General features: G+C 47.2%; 2 protein-coding genes across 4 annotated transcripts in view; one reads left to right on the top strand and one right to left on the bottom strand.

Moving 5' to 3' along the window:
- Positions 1-14,572, bottom strand: part of SIK2 (salt inducible kinase 2) — a 191,585-nt gene that overhangs the window by 97,942 nt on the left and 79,071 nt on the right. The gene's annotated exons all lie outside the window — the stretch shown is intronic.
- BTG4 (BTG anti-proliferation factor 4) lies at positions 7,837-13,541 on the top strand. Of its 3 annotated transcripts, none has more exons than XM_081961411.1 (5): positions 7,837-8,099; positions 9,679-9,878; positions 10,699-10,836; positions 11,770-11,977; positions 12,634-12,747. In XM_081961411.1, the coding sequence occupies exons 2-5, from the start codon at positions 9,706-9,708 to the stop codon at positions 12,739-12,741; spliced, it is 627 nt and encodes a 208-aa protein (XP_081817537.1). In that variant the 5' UTR covers positions 7,837-8,099; positions 9,679-9,705; the 3' UTR covers positions 12,742-12,747. The 3 variants fall into 3 exon arrangements, with proteins under 3 accessions (XP_081817537.1, XP_081817536.1, XP_081817535.1); XM_081961410.1 differs by lacking the exon at positions 12,634-12,747 and adding an exon at positions 12,984-13,541 and having other exon boundaries at positions 7,841-8,099; positions 9,665-9,878; XM_081961409.1 differs by lacking the exon at positions 12,634-12,747 and adding an exon at positions 12,984-13,541 and having other exon boundaries at positions 7,845-8,099.

The raw sequence follows: 14,572 nt of genomic DNA, 5'->3' as shown, positions 1-14,572 counted from the left end.
CCACCTTTTCACTTGGCTGTGTTGTTAGCGACTGTTACCTTGGTCAATCAGCTAACTACACTGCCTGGTGACAAGGCAGAGGATCAGGCTCGGGCCTAACTTCTCTCCCCCTTCTTTGTCTTTAGAGTTCATCCAGGCTCCCTCAGCGGTTTCCAAACGCATTAAATCTGGATTTTCTGTCTTAATAGACTCATTTCATGCATACCCAGATCAAATTGCAGTCCAATGCGTAGAGGACAAGAGAATAACCAAAGCTGCTCTAGATTCTGTTTTCTGAACTTCACCATCTGGTACCGTGAGCAGGACCATCACCCAATTCCCCATCAGGGAAGGAGACCCTCCCATGGGCTTTTGGAAGGTCTTGTAGGCATGGGACCTGTTCTCCATTTTTGGTAGGGCCTTGAAGGCAACAGCTGCTCTTCATGCCAGCCTTCCTTTTAGGCCTTGAATGTCAACCAGAACATCCCATCAACCCTGCCAGAAATCTGCCGCAAAAGAACCATGAACATTTCCCCAACCGTCTTCACGGTGCGGACATCACCAAGCTATGCGGACGTTGGGTGTGTCTCCATGACTTCTCTGCTCCAGCATTTCCTATTCCATAATAGTTGTCTTCCTCGCTGTTGAATTGGTGACCTCCAACACGGATCAGGAGATCTGAATACTAGGCGTAATTTCTTGGGCTCCATCTGGAAACTGGCTTCCGGGAAGCTTCCTGGAGCTTGAAGAATTCTGCAGATTGTTTTGTTGACAGTGAAGCTAGTGATTGCTGGTGAGACACACAATCAGCTAACTACACTGCCTACAAACCAAGCGTGATTATCTGGAGGAGACAACCTGGGGGGAAAAAAACCACAGAAACACACACCCAGGGCTCAGCAGTTGTTCCTTTGCAATTCATGACAGTAAAAATGTCACATTCCTGGACCTCAACATCTTGTGACAACAACCTGCCATGTTGATCCCCTTTGTATTTTGAAGTTTCTAGACATCACGATTGCCCCAAATAGACTTGAAAGTCTGCAGGCCCTGTCTCATGAGTCTTCAGAGGTGGGGGAGGCTGAATACCTCAACTCTTTACTCATTTCTGCAACACTCATTATAAATATGTTTAGTATGAAATACCCACTTAATCAAGCATGCTAGTTTTGCTAAGCGTGATACATAAGAGATTCTCCCATATAACACCTATCCTGCGCGAGCTGCACTGGCTTCCTGTGGCCTACCGGGTGCGCTTCAAGGTACTGGTTACCATCTTCAAAGCGCTCCATGGCACAGGGCCTAGTTACCTGCGGGATCGCGTCCTGCCCCATACATCCCTGCGACCCACTCGCTCACACAGGGAGGGGCTACTCCGGGTGCCGTCCTCTAGAGAGTGCCTGGGGACGGTGCCCAGGAGTAGGGCCTTCTCTGTGGTGGGCCCTACCCTTTGGAATGACCTCCCCCCAGACATCCGGACAACAACCGATCTTCGCTCCTTCCGTATGAAGCTGAAGACCTACCTGTTTTGTCAAGCCGGCCTGGCATAACGTTACTATCTTGCCACCCCAGGTCATTTTACAATGGGAAATTTTGTTTTTAATATTTTTGGGGTTTTAAACTTTGTAAGTATGCTTATTTATGGACTTATTTTTACCTCCTCTGCACGATTTTATGGTGCTATCTTGATTATTGCTCTGTACGTCGCCCCGAGTCCCTGTGGGGAGAGGGGGCGACTAATAAGTTCAATAAAATAAATAATAAATAAATAAATAAAACCACTCTCAAAGGCTCTGCTGTTCCTAAGACCCCCGAAACCAAAGACCAATCTAACCCCAGTCTAGTGTGTCCTTGAATCAATCTGTTTCTTAGATTTTGTCCTCTGTAAGTGAACAGTGCCAGGGACTAAGTATAGACTTAAGGAAGGAAAAAGCAACTCCACCTGTAAAAATTACAGTGTTTTTCTACAGAGAGTTAAACAACCTAGTTACTGGCTAGGTGACTCAGTGGCTAAGACACTGAGCTTGTCGATCACGGTTGGCAGTTCGAATCCCTAGTATAAGTCTCCTATGTGAGCAGGGGGTTGGACTAGATGACCTCCAAGGTACCTTCCAACTCTGTTACTGTTTATCTGTTCTAATCTGTTGCGTCCCAAATCTGTAGTTAGCAAGTCTTCCCTTCAAGCTGGCAGGGTTGCTGATTAGATTAGAATAAAATAACAGAGTTGGAAGGGACCCTGGAGGTCTTCTAGTCCAACCCCCTGCTTAGACAGGAAACCCTACACCACTTCAGACAAATGGTTGTCCAATCTCTTCTTAAAAACCTCCCGTGCTGGAGCACCCACAACTTCTGGAGGAAGCAAGCTCCACAAATTAATTATCCTCACTGTTAGGCAATTTCTCCTTAGTTCCAGATTGCTTCTCTCCTTGATTTGTTTCCACCCATTTCTTCTTCTCCTGCCTTCAGGTGCTTTGGAGAATAGGTAGACCCCCTCTTCTTTGGGGCAGCCCCTATCGGAACACTGCTATCATGTCATCCCTACTCCTTCTTTCCATTAAACTAGACAATAAAGCTAAACTAATCTGCAATTGCTCTATCGCTCAGCCATTTTTATCCAGCTAAGCTTCACCCCAAATTTAATCTCAGCTTATCCTCCAAGCAGGCCAAGGGATCAGGGACAGTGGCGTCCATTCTCCAAGCCCACCTTGTGCCTCACAACACGGGGAATTCAGGATCACAAGTCCTTCACCATCTCCCCTCTCCCAGGCGTGGTGTCCCCTGCCAGGCCAACTTCGTTCCTTAGTCCTTAGTCAAATGCTTCTGAAGCGACAGAAAACAGCAAAGGCATTTAGAACAGAGCTCAAAAAAACAACAACCCCATTGTGCATTCCTCATACGCGTCTGGTTTACAGATTGAAGCAATTCCTTCAAACACAAGCTTCTGGAACAAGACCATAAACGGGAGTTTAGAATTGGCCCATAAGAAGCTTACCTTGATGTAATGCTAGTGGTATCAGCCACCTGGGTAACTAAATGTGAAAGACTGGCTCAAAACTTGAGCTGGAAAGAAATTAAAAATAAAATAAACCAGTGGTGCTTTTCCATTTTCTTCCCCAAAGGATAATCTTTGCGTCCTCTTGGCTTCTTCTGAAAGCAGCAGAGATATCCCAGAACCTTTAAGGAGGACTTCTAGGATGGATCTCTAAACCAGCATTCTTGATCACTTCAGCCAGGGATTCTAAACCTGGTTAAGAGAAAGACCCGAGATTACAGGCAGATCCAAGCCATCTCCACTCTTGCGTCTCTGCTCTTGAGCTGGGCCCCAAAGCCTCAATCCCAGGATTTGTATGCACTCTTGTAACCATGGATGGTCAGGTGTGGCTTACAAACCAAGCTTAGCTCAGCCCTCTTGAAAGGGGGCAGGTTGACTTCTCCCAGCGGCGAGAGAATGAGGCGACGTTTCCATGGACTTCTCAAACACACCAGGAGCAGGAAGAAGGATTTCAGGTCTTTTGAAATCCATCTGACACTATGACAGGTGGCTTCGTCTGACCACCATTCATTTACCGACTGGTTAAAAAATGGCCCTCAGAAAAGAGACATCTGACCAGTCCTCTCACTTGCAACCTGTGGCCATGTGATCACAATACAAATCCTTAGCTTCCTATTAGATATTATTACAGAAGGCTACACCAAAGGGTCAATATACCTAATACTTCACATCAGGGGTGAAATCCAGCAGGTTCTGACAGGTTCTGGAGAACCGGTAGTGGAAACTTTGAGTAGTTCAGAGAACGGGCAAATGCCACCTCTGTCTGGCCTCAGAGTGGGGAGGGAATGGGGATTTTGCAGTATCCTTCCCCCAGGAGAAGGATTGCACTTCAGTTTCTATGGAGGATGAAACACCTGGATGGTCACACTGTGTTCTATATACTTAGTTGTATATAATAATAATAAAAATATAAATAACAATACAAGCCCTTGGCAACCAGCATCTGTTTACCACGGGTGTAACATCCCAGAGTTACGTGGTCGCCATTTGCAATCTTCCCAGCTGGCTTCCAACCAGCAGTCCAGGGGGGGGGAGGGGAATGCTGGATTTGCTTAACGACCACGTGATTCATTTAACGCCATGATTTGCTTATCAACGCTGGCAAAAGGTTGCAAAATTGGGTGTGGCTTGCTTAACCACTGTCTCGCTTAGCAACGGAAAGTCTGGTCCCCATTGTGTTCATAAGTCAAGGACCGGAATTAGCAGAGTGAAGATACGATGCCAGCGGAGAAGAGGCTGACCGTATCTCTTAGGTGCCTTCCACTGAGACAACTGTCTAGACTATCATTAAATGAAGAATGATGGCTTGGCAGTGCTGAAAGCTAAAGGATTTAAGATTGAACCTGGGGGATTCAGACTGATGGATGGAATTGCATTTATAGTTACCTCTTTTTTCAAAGAGCCGAAGGCACCAAATGCGAATCTCCCTTAACTCCAAGAGTCCTGCTCATGTATATTTCACCCTGCATGAGGCAAAATGCCAGGAAGAGGTTTAGTGTAAGGAGACGAGTTAGAACAGCTTTTCTCAGCCTCCGCCATTTTGAGACATTTGAACTTCAACTCCCAGAATTCCTCAGCCGGTTACTGCTGGCTGGGGGATTCTGGGAATTGAAAGTCCCTCCCTCTTAAAGCATGCTGGCTGGGGAATTCTGGGAGTCAAAGTCCACACATCTTAAAGTGGTGGAGGTTGAGAAACTCTGAAGTAGAATAAATTAGGTTGACCAATTCTGTGCAGTTTTACAGAATATATCCAAGTGCAAAAACTTCACAGCCAGGTAAGTCTTTGTCACACAAGTGAAATGGTCGGCTCTATAAAATATAAACAAACAAGCAAACATATATATCCACCTGGATATATAATCCATCCGATCAGTGTGTAAATATATAATCGGAATAGTAGCATTTCTAAAACAGAAATGTGGCATACATTCCTTGGTAGGTCAAATGAAATATTTTTAAGGCAGGAAAACGGTGAAGAGCAGATCAGGAAGTGATTCTGTATTTGCCAAGAACAAGCATCTTAAAATTTGACACAGAACTTAAAGGTAAAGGCTCCCCTCGCACATATGTGCTAGTCGTTCCCGACTCTATGGGGCGGTGCTCATCTCCATTTCAAAGCCGAAGAGCCAGCACTGTCCGAAGACGTCTCCGTGGTCATGTGGCCAGCAGGACTAAATGCCAAAGGCGCACGGAACACTGTTACCTTCCCACCAAAGGTGGTTCCTATTTTTCTACTTGCATTTTTTATGTGCTTTCGAACTGCTAGGTTGGCAGAAGCTGGGACAAGTCACGGGAGGTCACTCCGTTACACGGCTCTAGGAATTCGAACCGCCAAACTGCCAACCTTTCTGATCGACAAGCTCAGTGTCTTAGTCACTGAGCCACCTGACACAGACCTTATTAGGGTTTAAATATGGAAAGTATTTTAAATGCAGTTTCCATTAGGGTTGGCCACCGAAAAGGAAGCAAGCTTTGAATGCCTGGAATCCAGGCAATTGTTGTTTAAGCAACAATTTATTGCTTCGGAAAGGAGACTAGTAAAGTTATAAAACATTGGTCTCCAGATGGATATGGTCTATCATTAATGCTCCAATGCTACCATCAAAAGTTGTCCCTGAATGGCAGAGCCAAAAAGAACAATTTGGAATAGAATAGAATAGAATAGAATAGAATAGAGTAAGGTAGCGTAGCGTAGCGTAGAATAGAGTAGAATAGAGTAGAATAGAGTAGAATAGAGTAGAATAGAGTAGAATAGAGTAGAATAGAATAACAGAGTTGGAAGGAACCTTGGAGGTCTTCTAGTCCAATCCCCTAACCAAGAAACCCTACACTACTTCAGACAAATGGTTGTCGAATCTCGTCTTAAAACTTCCAGTGTTGGAGCATTCACAACTTCTGGAGGCAAGATGTTCCACTGGTTAATTGTTCTAACTGTCAGGAAATTTTTCCTTAGTTCTAAGTTGCTTCTCTTCTTGATTAGTTTTCACCCATTGCTTCTTGTTCTACCCTCAGGTGCCTTGGAGAATAGCTTGACTCCCTCTTCTTTATTTATCAATTTATTTATCAAATTTAGGAACTGCCCACAAAGAGACTTTGGGTAGTATACAAAAAAAAAAATATTTAGAAGTTGTCTATTTATGAACTGCGCAGAAGATGAAAAGAGACACATACTTATATATTAAACCACTGAGATCCCACCTGAACCGTGTTTCAGATTTCAGCCAAGCCATGCCATGTCCCTCCCAATGACCTCTCCTCCTGCTGCCCATCTTACCTGCCGGAAAGGACCATCTGATCTTCTGCTCTTCTCTCATCTTCCTTCCCAATCCCAACCCCAAGAAGGTATTATTCTTTCCCATCCCACTCTTGTTTCCCATCTCTGGAGACCTCTGTGCCACGTTGCTGAAGGTGAAGACGATAGAAAGGAGAGTCTCAGGTAGGACCTTAGCTTAGCCTTTCTCCTGGGCTAAGGGAAGTCCAAAGAAAGTCCCATCCACCATCTTCCTGTGTTCAGGAGGACAATGTTTGCTCCAAACCAAGCCTGCTGTTGCTAGAGAACAGATGCATGGCTTGGCTTACAGTCCTGTCTGGACTTGCCCTGCCGAAGAGGGAGACCCAGAATTTAATCCATTAAGGAATGCTGGGACTGAGATCGGTACTCCATCCAAAATCTGGAAAAGGTGGAGCCCTTCCTTCCTTCCTTCCTTCCTTCCTTCCTTCCTTCCTTCCTTCCTTCCTTCCTTCCTTCCTCCTTCCCTTCCCTTCCCTTCCCCACCCTCCCCTCCCTCCCTCTCTCCCTCCCTCCCTTGTCTATGGAGATTCTCAGTCATCCAGGACATGGTTGAAAAAACACCTTTGGGACATCCTTCTTTCCTCCCTCCCTCCCTCCCTTCCTCTGGGACGCCTTTCCTTTCCTTCCTTTCCCTTCCCTTCCCCTGTAATTTTCAAAGAATATGACAGGGTGCAGAGAGGGCTGAGAATTATTTTAGAGAGGCAAGAAGATCCATTTGAAGAGGTCAAGGTGAAGTGACCTTGAAGTTGGGTTGTCTGGCTGTTCCCCCCTCCCCTTCTGTGGCTAGGGAATTCTGGGAGTTGAAGTCCACACATCTTAAAGCTGAGGAACTACTGCTATAATGTACATTTCTTAAAGCAGTTTTGACCCTTTCCTTTGGCTAAATATAAGAGGCTTAGACTGGGGGGGGGGGAAAGGTACAGTTGCCTCTTCATCTTATCTTTCTCAGAAATGGGGCCACAATCAGAGTTGGAAGAGACCTTGGAGGTCTTCTAGTCCAACCCCCTGCTGAGGCAGGAGACCCTTAGGCCGTTTCAGACAGACATTTATTCATTTTAATTAATTAATTTATTTACTTTGTCAAAAATGTACAAGGTAGCAGGTATAAATATAAACATGGACATGAATGAAAGAAATGAATACATATCAATGGGGACCATAGGACAGGGACTGTAGGCAACACTGGTGCGCTTATGCACGCCCCCTTTACGGACCTCTAAGAAATGGGGTGAGGTCAACAGTAGACAGTTTGAGGTTGAAGCTGTGGGGGGTTTGAGGATGTAACAATGGAGTCAGGTAGAGCATTCCAGGTGTTGACCACTCTGTTGCTGAAGGTATTTTCTGCAATCGAGTTTGGAAGGGTTGACTTTGTTTACATTGGTGCCTTCTTTTCTCCAAAGCCTCCAGTGATGGAAATCCCACTGATTTCAGATCCAAGCCCCAGGGCTGCAGGGGAAAAGAGACAACATTTAATTTGGGGACTACCTTGATTTAGCTGCTCACTCACCTCTAGGGCACACACCTGTTAGGGCTGCAAAAGCTCCACCTCTCCTTATATAAGCCTCAGAGGTGAGCAAGAAAGCTATTTGGCCAACAGAAGGAGTGTTTGCTTAAGGACAAGGAGAAGCCTTGCAGAGCTTGAGAGAAAGACACGTGCAGATGGTTGATGAATAATCTCAAACCAAAACTGGTTTATCCATTTCTCAGCCAGGATCCCTGAATTCTCAGCCAATCTGTGTAAATTTGACTAGCTCAGCTAAGACTATTTTTCTGAAGGTAATTCTAGATTATCTCAGTCTGTGTGTAATATTGTTTTTTTTCTGGGGACTTGGCTCTTATGTATCAGCTGTAATATGGATTCGTGTAAGGATGTTTTAACCTCTTTCCACCAGTCCACATTCATTTAACTTCCAGAGTAAAACACAGCTCTTGCCAACTGTTCAACCAATGATGGTTAAAATTAACGCTGGCTTAATAGAATGTACAAACCAGGTTTGCAGAGCATTGCCATGCAATACTGAATATTTGAGAGTGCTTTTGTCTGTTAACGGCGACTTGAAGATGGCTAGCTGGGGAATTTTGGGAGTTGAAGTCCACCCGTCTCAAGCTGCTACAGTTGAGAATCTGTGGTCTAGGCCAAACATGGAGTTGGTAATAAATTTTTCATTCTCCTTTGGCCAGAGGTTAAGTATCTTACATGCTATGTCTGTCTACTCCATGATTGTATTGGCTGGGGAGGATGGGGCTTGTTATTCTAGCCAGCAAGTTTTAATAATGGTAACTGGAGAGCAACTGGTTGGGAATAATGTTGGCTTCCTTTGACTACCAAAAGTAGGGAAATGGTTCACATCCAAAGCTTCATGGCAGACACAAGGTTGGGAGATTCTGAACATGCCAGCACAAAGTAATGACAGTGATGGGAAGATCTGGATATTTCCTATTTTAAAAAAATAACTTTCTTCTTGGTTTGTGTGCTTGTAGCCAAGAAGTATCACATTTCACCCTAAGATGGTGTGTGAGCAGGTTGTCGTTGGCTTAGGTCAGGGGTGTCCAAACTTGGGAACTTTAAGACTTGTGGACTTCAACCCCCAGGCTGGCTGGGGAATTCTGGGAGTTGAAGTCCACAAGTCTTAAAGTTCCCAAGTTTGGACACCCCTGGCTTAGGTTGTTTGAAATCTTCTCCTAAATGGTTGCAGACATCGTTTATAGCTTGATCTCTGAGTCCAGTCAATGTTGGTTTAGATCCCAATTGAATAAGCAAACTATAGCTTGATATGGGGGGGGGGGGTCCTTGGTGCTCTCTAGGCTTGTTTTCTTGCAAACATTTCATTACTCAAACTAAGAAGTGATGAAATTCATTCCCCCCCCTTACCGGTTCTGTGGGCGTGGCTTGGTGAGCGTGGTGTGGTTTGGTGGGCATGGCAGGGGAAGGATATTGCAAAATCTCCATTCCTTCCCCAATCTGGGGCCAGCCAGAGGGCGGCATTTGCAGGTTCTCCAAACTACTCAAAATTTCCACTACAGGTTCTCCAGAACCTGCCAGAACCTGCTGGATTTCACCCCTGAAACTAGGTAGCATTATCAGTTCTAGCACTGATGATATTCCCTAGTTGGGTAATGAAACATCTGCAAACCAGCCACCAGCTCCTTTCAGCACTGATTATGTTACTGAGTTGGGTAATGTGACATCTGCAAGAAAACCGCCAAGCTCAGAGAGCACCGAACACCCCTGCTCCAAAGCCTTTGGCAGACCAGGTCAAGATAGTTGTGAGGCCTGACAAGTCCTCTTGGGTACAGGAACAGAGCTGACGGCGGGTTCTCTGCTCCAACCCACCTCCCAGTTGTGTTCCTACAGTGGAGGCCCTCCTGCAGAAGGGACGGCATGAAGGACGAAATAGCAGCCACCGTCTTCTTCATCACCCGCCTGGCCAAAAAACACAACAAGCTGAACAAGCAGCAGATGGAGAAGTTTGCATCCACGCTGACCACGCTTCTCTTCGAGAGGTACAAAAACCACTGGTATCTCGACAATCCCTCAAAAGGACAAGGCTTCCGGTAAGAGAAGGGGAGCCCCTTTTGGTCTAGTTCTCTTGCAAAAGTGGGGCCTGCCCCTCCCTAAAACAGCCCCATCTGACATCTCCCACCCGCCCAGCAAAATTCTCAGCCAATCGCAGTCTGGAGTTTTCCTCCCCAAAATACGTATGAAGGGAGTTGTTTGAAGTCAACGCCAGGCCCTACTGTTGGATAACCCAATGGAGTACTTGCTGGTGAGGTGGCGGTTGCAGCAGTAGCATTGCCCCACTTTCCCCAGTTAGAAGATGGTTTGGGGTCTGTTGTGGCCCGTCAGCGGAGGTGGCAGCAGAGTCAGACAGTGAGGAGGGTTGGGGAGGAACATGGGCCAGTCCTGGAGTCTGGGGAAGGCTCTGATGAGGGCTCTGCGTCGGAGGCAGAGAGGGGGACAGAGTCGTATACCAGATATCAGCTGCCTTCGGAGTCAGACATCATTGGGGCAGCTGAACAGCTGGAGCCTGTTCCCAGTGTGCTCTGGCCTCCTCTCTGCCTCCGACGCAGAGCCCTGATCAGAGCCTTCCCCAGATTCCAGGGCTGGCCCAGGTTCCTCCCCAACCTCCTCAGTGTCTGAGTCTGCCACCAGCTCCACTGGCAGCTGGTGGGCCACAACAGAATATGGATGGGAACTGGGTCAGTCTGGATCTCAGCTCAGGGCTCCCTTGCCCAAGATGCCTTTGACAGGTTCTCTCGCTCCTTTGCCTGGCCTCTCCTTCTCAGCGGGGGTTAACTCAGAGGAAAACATCTTGATGACCTTCCTGTTCCCACTGGCGGGGGGGAGCGTTTTAATCCGCCCAGCTCTTTTCAGGTGCATCAGGCTAAACCCCTTGCAGGCAAAGGATCCTCTCTTGGACCAAGCGTGCACTGCGAGCAACGTGGACTTTCAGAGCCTGGGTTTACCCCGAGAGATGACCATCTGGGTCGACCCCTTTGACGTCTGCTGCAGGTGAGTCTACTGTGCTCCGGGATCTTTCTCTGCCCCCTGGGGCTGGTGTTTTGGCACCCAGGCCAAGTCAGGGCACGGTTAGCGCTGGTTTGCTAAACCCACTGTGGTGGTGTGAGGCATTAAGCCAAACATTAGCCTGACAAATGGGCACAGCCCAAGAGGAGATGCAATGGCCTCCTTTAAGCCGACTCTACCCAGACCCAAACAGTCTGCTGGGTTTTCTTCTAGTTTGGGCTTCAGGTGTTGAGCCAACCAAGCAATTGATGCGGGGCTTAGCATGTCGTAGGTGTGTTTTTATTTTATGGTGTGTTTCCCAGAGTCGTATGTGTCATATGGGTGACAGAGAGATGGGAAGGAAGGAAGGAAGGAAGGAAGGAGGGAAGGCCGAGTGAAGGAATAAGGAAGGAAGACAGTAAGGAGAGAGGGATGAAAGCAAGAAGGCACAAAGGAAGGAAGGTTGAGGGAGGGAAGGAAGAAGAAGGAAGGCAGTAAGAAGGAGGGAGGAATTGAGGGAAGAAGGCCTGAAGAAAGGAAGGAAGGAAGGGGAAAGCTGAGGGAGGGAAGGAAGAAGGCAGTAAGAAGGAGGGAGGAATAGAAGGAAGAAGGCATGAAGGAAGGGGAAGGCTGATGGAGGGAGGGAAGGAAGGAAGAAGGAAGGAAGGAAGGAAGAAGGCAGGAAAAAAGGAGGGAGGAATTGAAGGAAGAAGGCATGAAGGAAGGAAGGAAAATGGGAAATAGGGTGGTAGAAGGAAGAGAGCAAGGAAGGGAGGAAAAGGAGGGAGGAGGGAAGGAAAGAGGAACAAGTAGTAAATAAAAAATATAAGTGGTTTGGAGCAATGAAGGAAGAAGTTTGGGAAACTTTGCTGGAAGAACCAAGTTATTCCTTGCTTGAGGCTCTGTTTTCTGCCCTGCTTAACCCAACCCTCCTTTTAGATACGGCGAGAAAAACCCAGCATTCACCGTGGCTCACTTCACAGGCCAAGAGACCGACGACAACGTGTCTCAGGGCATCCGGCAGGCGGTGGAGAAGGCTTCCTCCTCCACCTCCGATTATCACTCCGGCACTTCTTCTGAGGAGGACGGCACCACCAGGGAACCCAAAAGCATCCCAACTGTTAGCAATCCCAACAGCATCTATCAGGTGAGAGGAAGGGGCTGCGGGGGGCTTTGACTCCAGGATTTCTTAACCTGGGCCCTTTTAAGATGGGTGGATGTCAACTCCCAGAATTCCCCAGCCACTGAGGTGCCTTCAGACTTGCCAACGTTGAGATATACCCATCTCCCTCTCTCCCATCCCATCCCATCCCATCCCCTTCCGTCCTTCCTTCCTTCCTTCCTTCCTTCCTTCCTCCCTCCCTCCCTCCTTCCTTCCTTCCTTCCTTCCTTCCTTCCTTTATTCTATTCTATTCTATTCCTTCCTTCCTTCTCTATTCTCCTATTCCTTTCCTTTCCTTCCTCTTTCTTTCTTTCTTTCTTTCTTTCTTTCTTTCTTTCTTTTTCTTTCTTTCTTTCTCTCTTTCTTTCTCTCTCTTTCTCACTCTTTCTCACTCTTTCTCTCTCTTCCTTTTCTTCCTTTCTTCTTTTCTATTCCATTCCATTCCATTCCATTCCTTTCCTCTCTCCCCTCCTCTCCACTCCTTTCCTCCCTCCCTCCCTTCTTTCTTTCTTTCTTTCTTTCTTTCTTTCTTTCTTTCTTTCTTTCTTTCTTTCTTTCCTTCCTTCCTCCCTCTCCCTCTCTCTCTTTCCTCCCTCCCTCCCTCCCCTCTCTTTTCTCTCCTATTTCTCCCTCCCTCCCAGAAAGAAGCAACACCTCGCTTCCTGGGGCTCCATTCCAAGAAATTGAGAAAGAAATCCTTAATTTATCGAAGCGCCAGGGCCAGTCCCACCTGGGTTGGAAGTCATTGACCCAGAGTGAGTAATTGTTGATGGGGAGGGTCACGAGTGCTTGAACCCAGGAGAATGTGAAGCGGGGAGGGAGGAGAAGAAAACGGATGGCACTTCTTAGAAACTGTCCAGGGTTCTATGCAGAGCAGCTCCGTCAGAATGATGGGAGGGAAGGAGCTGAGCAGGAGAGTTGCAAGAGACAGACAGAAGACGGTTACCGTCCCTCCCCAACCTTCACCCCCATCGTCTCTATCTGCTTTCAGTGCAGTGAGCCCCTCCCCTTCTGGTCCCAGTATTCTCATCGAAGATGCTTCGTTCCTGATGGCATCCGACCGAACCCCGCTGCTGCTTACTATGTCCACTACAAGGGGTACAAAGCCTGCCGCCCATCGCTGCCGTTCAGTTTCCCGCGAGTGGACAGGTACCACTGGGTCAGTTCCAGTCGATAAAGCACCGATTTGCACCCAGGCCAGAGCCTGGACAGCGGGCGGCTGGAACGCTGGAAGGCAGCTGGCAATCGTTTCCCAGGAGACAAAACTCTTCATTTGGAGCACTTAAGACAATTATCCTCCCCAACTCATTCTCTCTCTCTCTCTTTCTCTCTCTCGTTTTCGCGAACTTTTAAAAAATTATTTGCTTTGTAAGCTTTTTTTTAAACGCATGCTCACAAGCGGCGGTCTCTTTTAAACATTTTTAATACTGTTTTTAAAATGGCGATGAATGAAAAATGAACTGCGAAGACTGTGCTTGTGGGAAAACTGTGAAAAGGAAATTCTCTTTATTAATAAAATGGAATGTTTTCTTGGTTGCTTTTTAAAGAACCAGTTACTCTGTCGTGAAGAAAGGAGAGGGACATACTGTAGATATTGGGGGAATCGTCTGGCAAAGTGGGCCAGTTCAATAAACCTTGTTTCCTCTAAGGCAAGGGTGTCAAACTTGATTTCATTGAGGGCCGTATCAGGGTTGTGCTTGACCTGTAGGGGGCAGAGTTGGCGTGGCCAGGGTGGGCGTGGCCAGCTCAACATCACTCCTGTCGGGGGCGCCTGTGGTGGCCCAAGCACTCTACCAGCAAAAACAGGATCCCAAGCTCCGTTTTCGGCTGCCACAGCCTCCTGCAGCCTTCTGCCAATGAAGACGGAGCTTGTGTGGCCCTCCCGAGCTCCATTTCCACTGACAGAGGGCTGCAGGAGGCCGTGGCAGCTGAAAACGGAGCTTAGGAGCCTGTTTTCCCTGACAGAGGCACCGCTGGCTGGTCCTTTGCTGTTTCCAGGGTGGCCCCACAGGTCAGATCTGAGTACCCCGTGAGCCAGATCCAGCCCCCGGCCCATGAGTTTGACACCCCTGCTCTAAAGTCTCAAGACCAGGCAGTGCTGTAGGGAAATCCCCTAAATTTTCTACATAAAGTTGGTTCCTTTTGTTTCTGCCTTGTGGAAAAACTCGATGTTCTATCTGGATAACCTTCTCAGCTGGTATCTCCTCATCCGAAGGTCTCTTCCTTTTGTGCTTCCAAGATAATTTTGCAGATAGATCTGCTCCTGGGCCTTGGTGATCTATCGATCTTACGAAAGCTAAACCGGATGGGGCTCAGATGGGAAATTATTGGAGAAAGACTATGTCAGAGCACCCACCAACGTGGATACTATTTTGAGACAACAGAGGAGCAAAATACAGTACACAGAGGTTTGTCTTTTAAACAGTGGTCTATATACAAGACTTACATATACATACATACATACATACATACATACATACATACATACATACATACATACACATCAGGGTGGGTTTGTACTGATTTTAATGCCCATTTGCTGACGCACTCTCTCTCTCTTGCGCGCGTGATGCTTCTCCG

Source organism: Natrix helvetica (genome assembly GCF_964273705.1).
Source record: "Natrix helvetica genome assembly, chromosome: 8".
Lineage (NCBI taxonomy): Eukaryota > Metazoa > Chordata > Lepidosauria > Squamata > Natricidae > Natrix > Natrix helvetica.
The sequence above is the reverse complement of the archived record's forward strand: the minus strand, read 5'-3'. Positions and strand labels throughout refer to the sequence as shown.

Excerpts from the sequence above, each read along its gene's own strand:
- BTG4 (XM_081961410.1), top strand. The coding sequence starts at position 9,706 with ATGAAGGACGAAATAGCAGCCACCGTCTTCTTCATCACCCGCCTGGCC. Across the intron at positions 9,879-10,698 it reads TCAAAAGGACAAGGCTTCCG|GTGCATCAGGCTAAACCCCT; the intron begins GTAAGAGAAGGG and ends AGCTCTTTTCAG. Across the intron at positions 11,978-12,983 it reads ATCCCAACAGCATCTATCAG|TGCAGTGAGCCCCTCCCCTT; the intron begins GTGAGAGGAAGG and ends ATCTGCTTTCAG.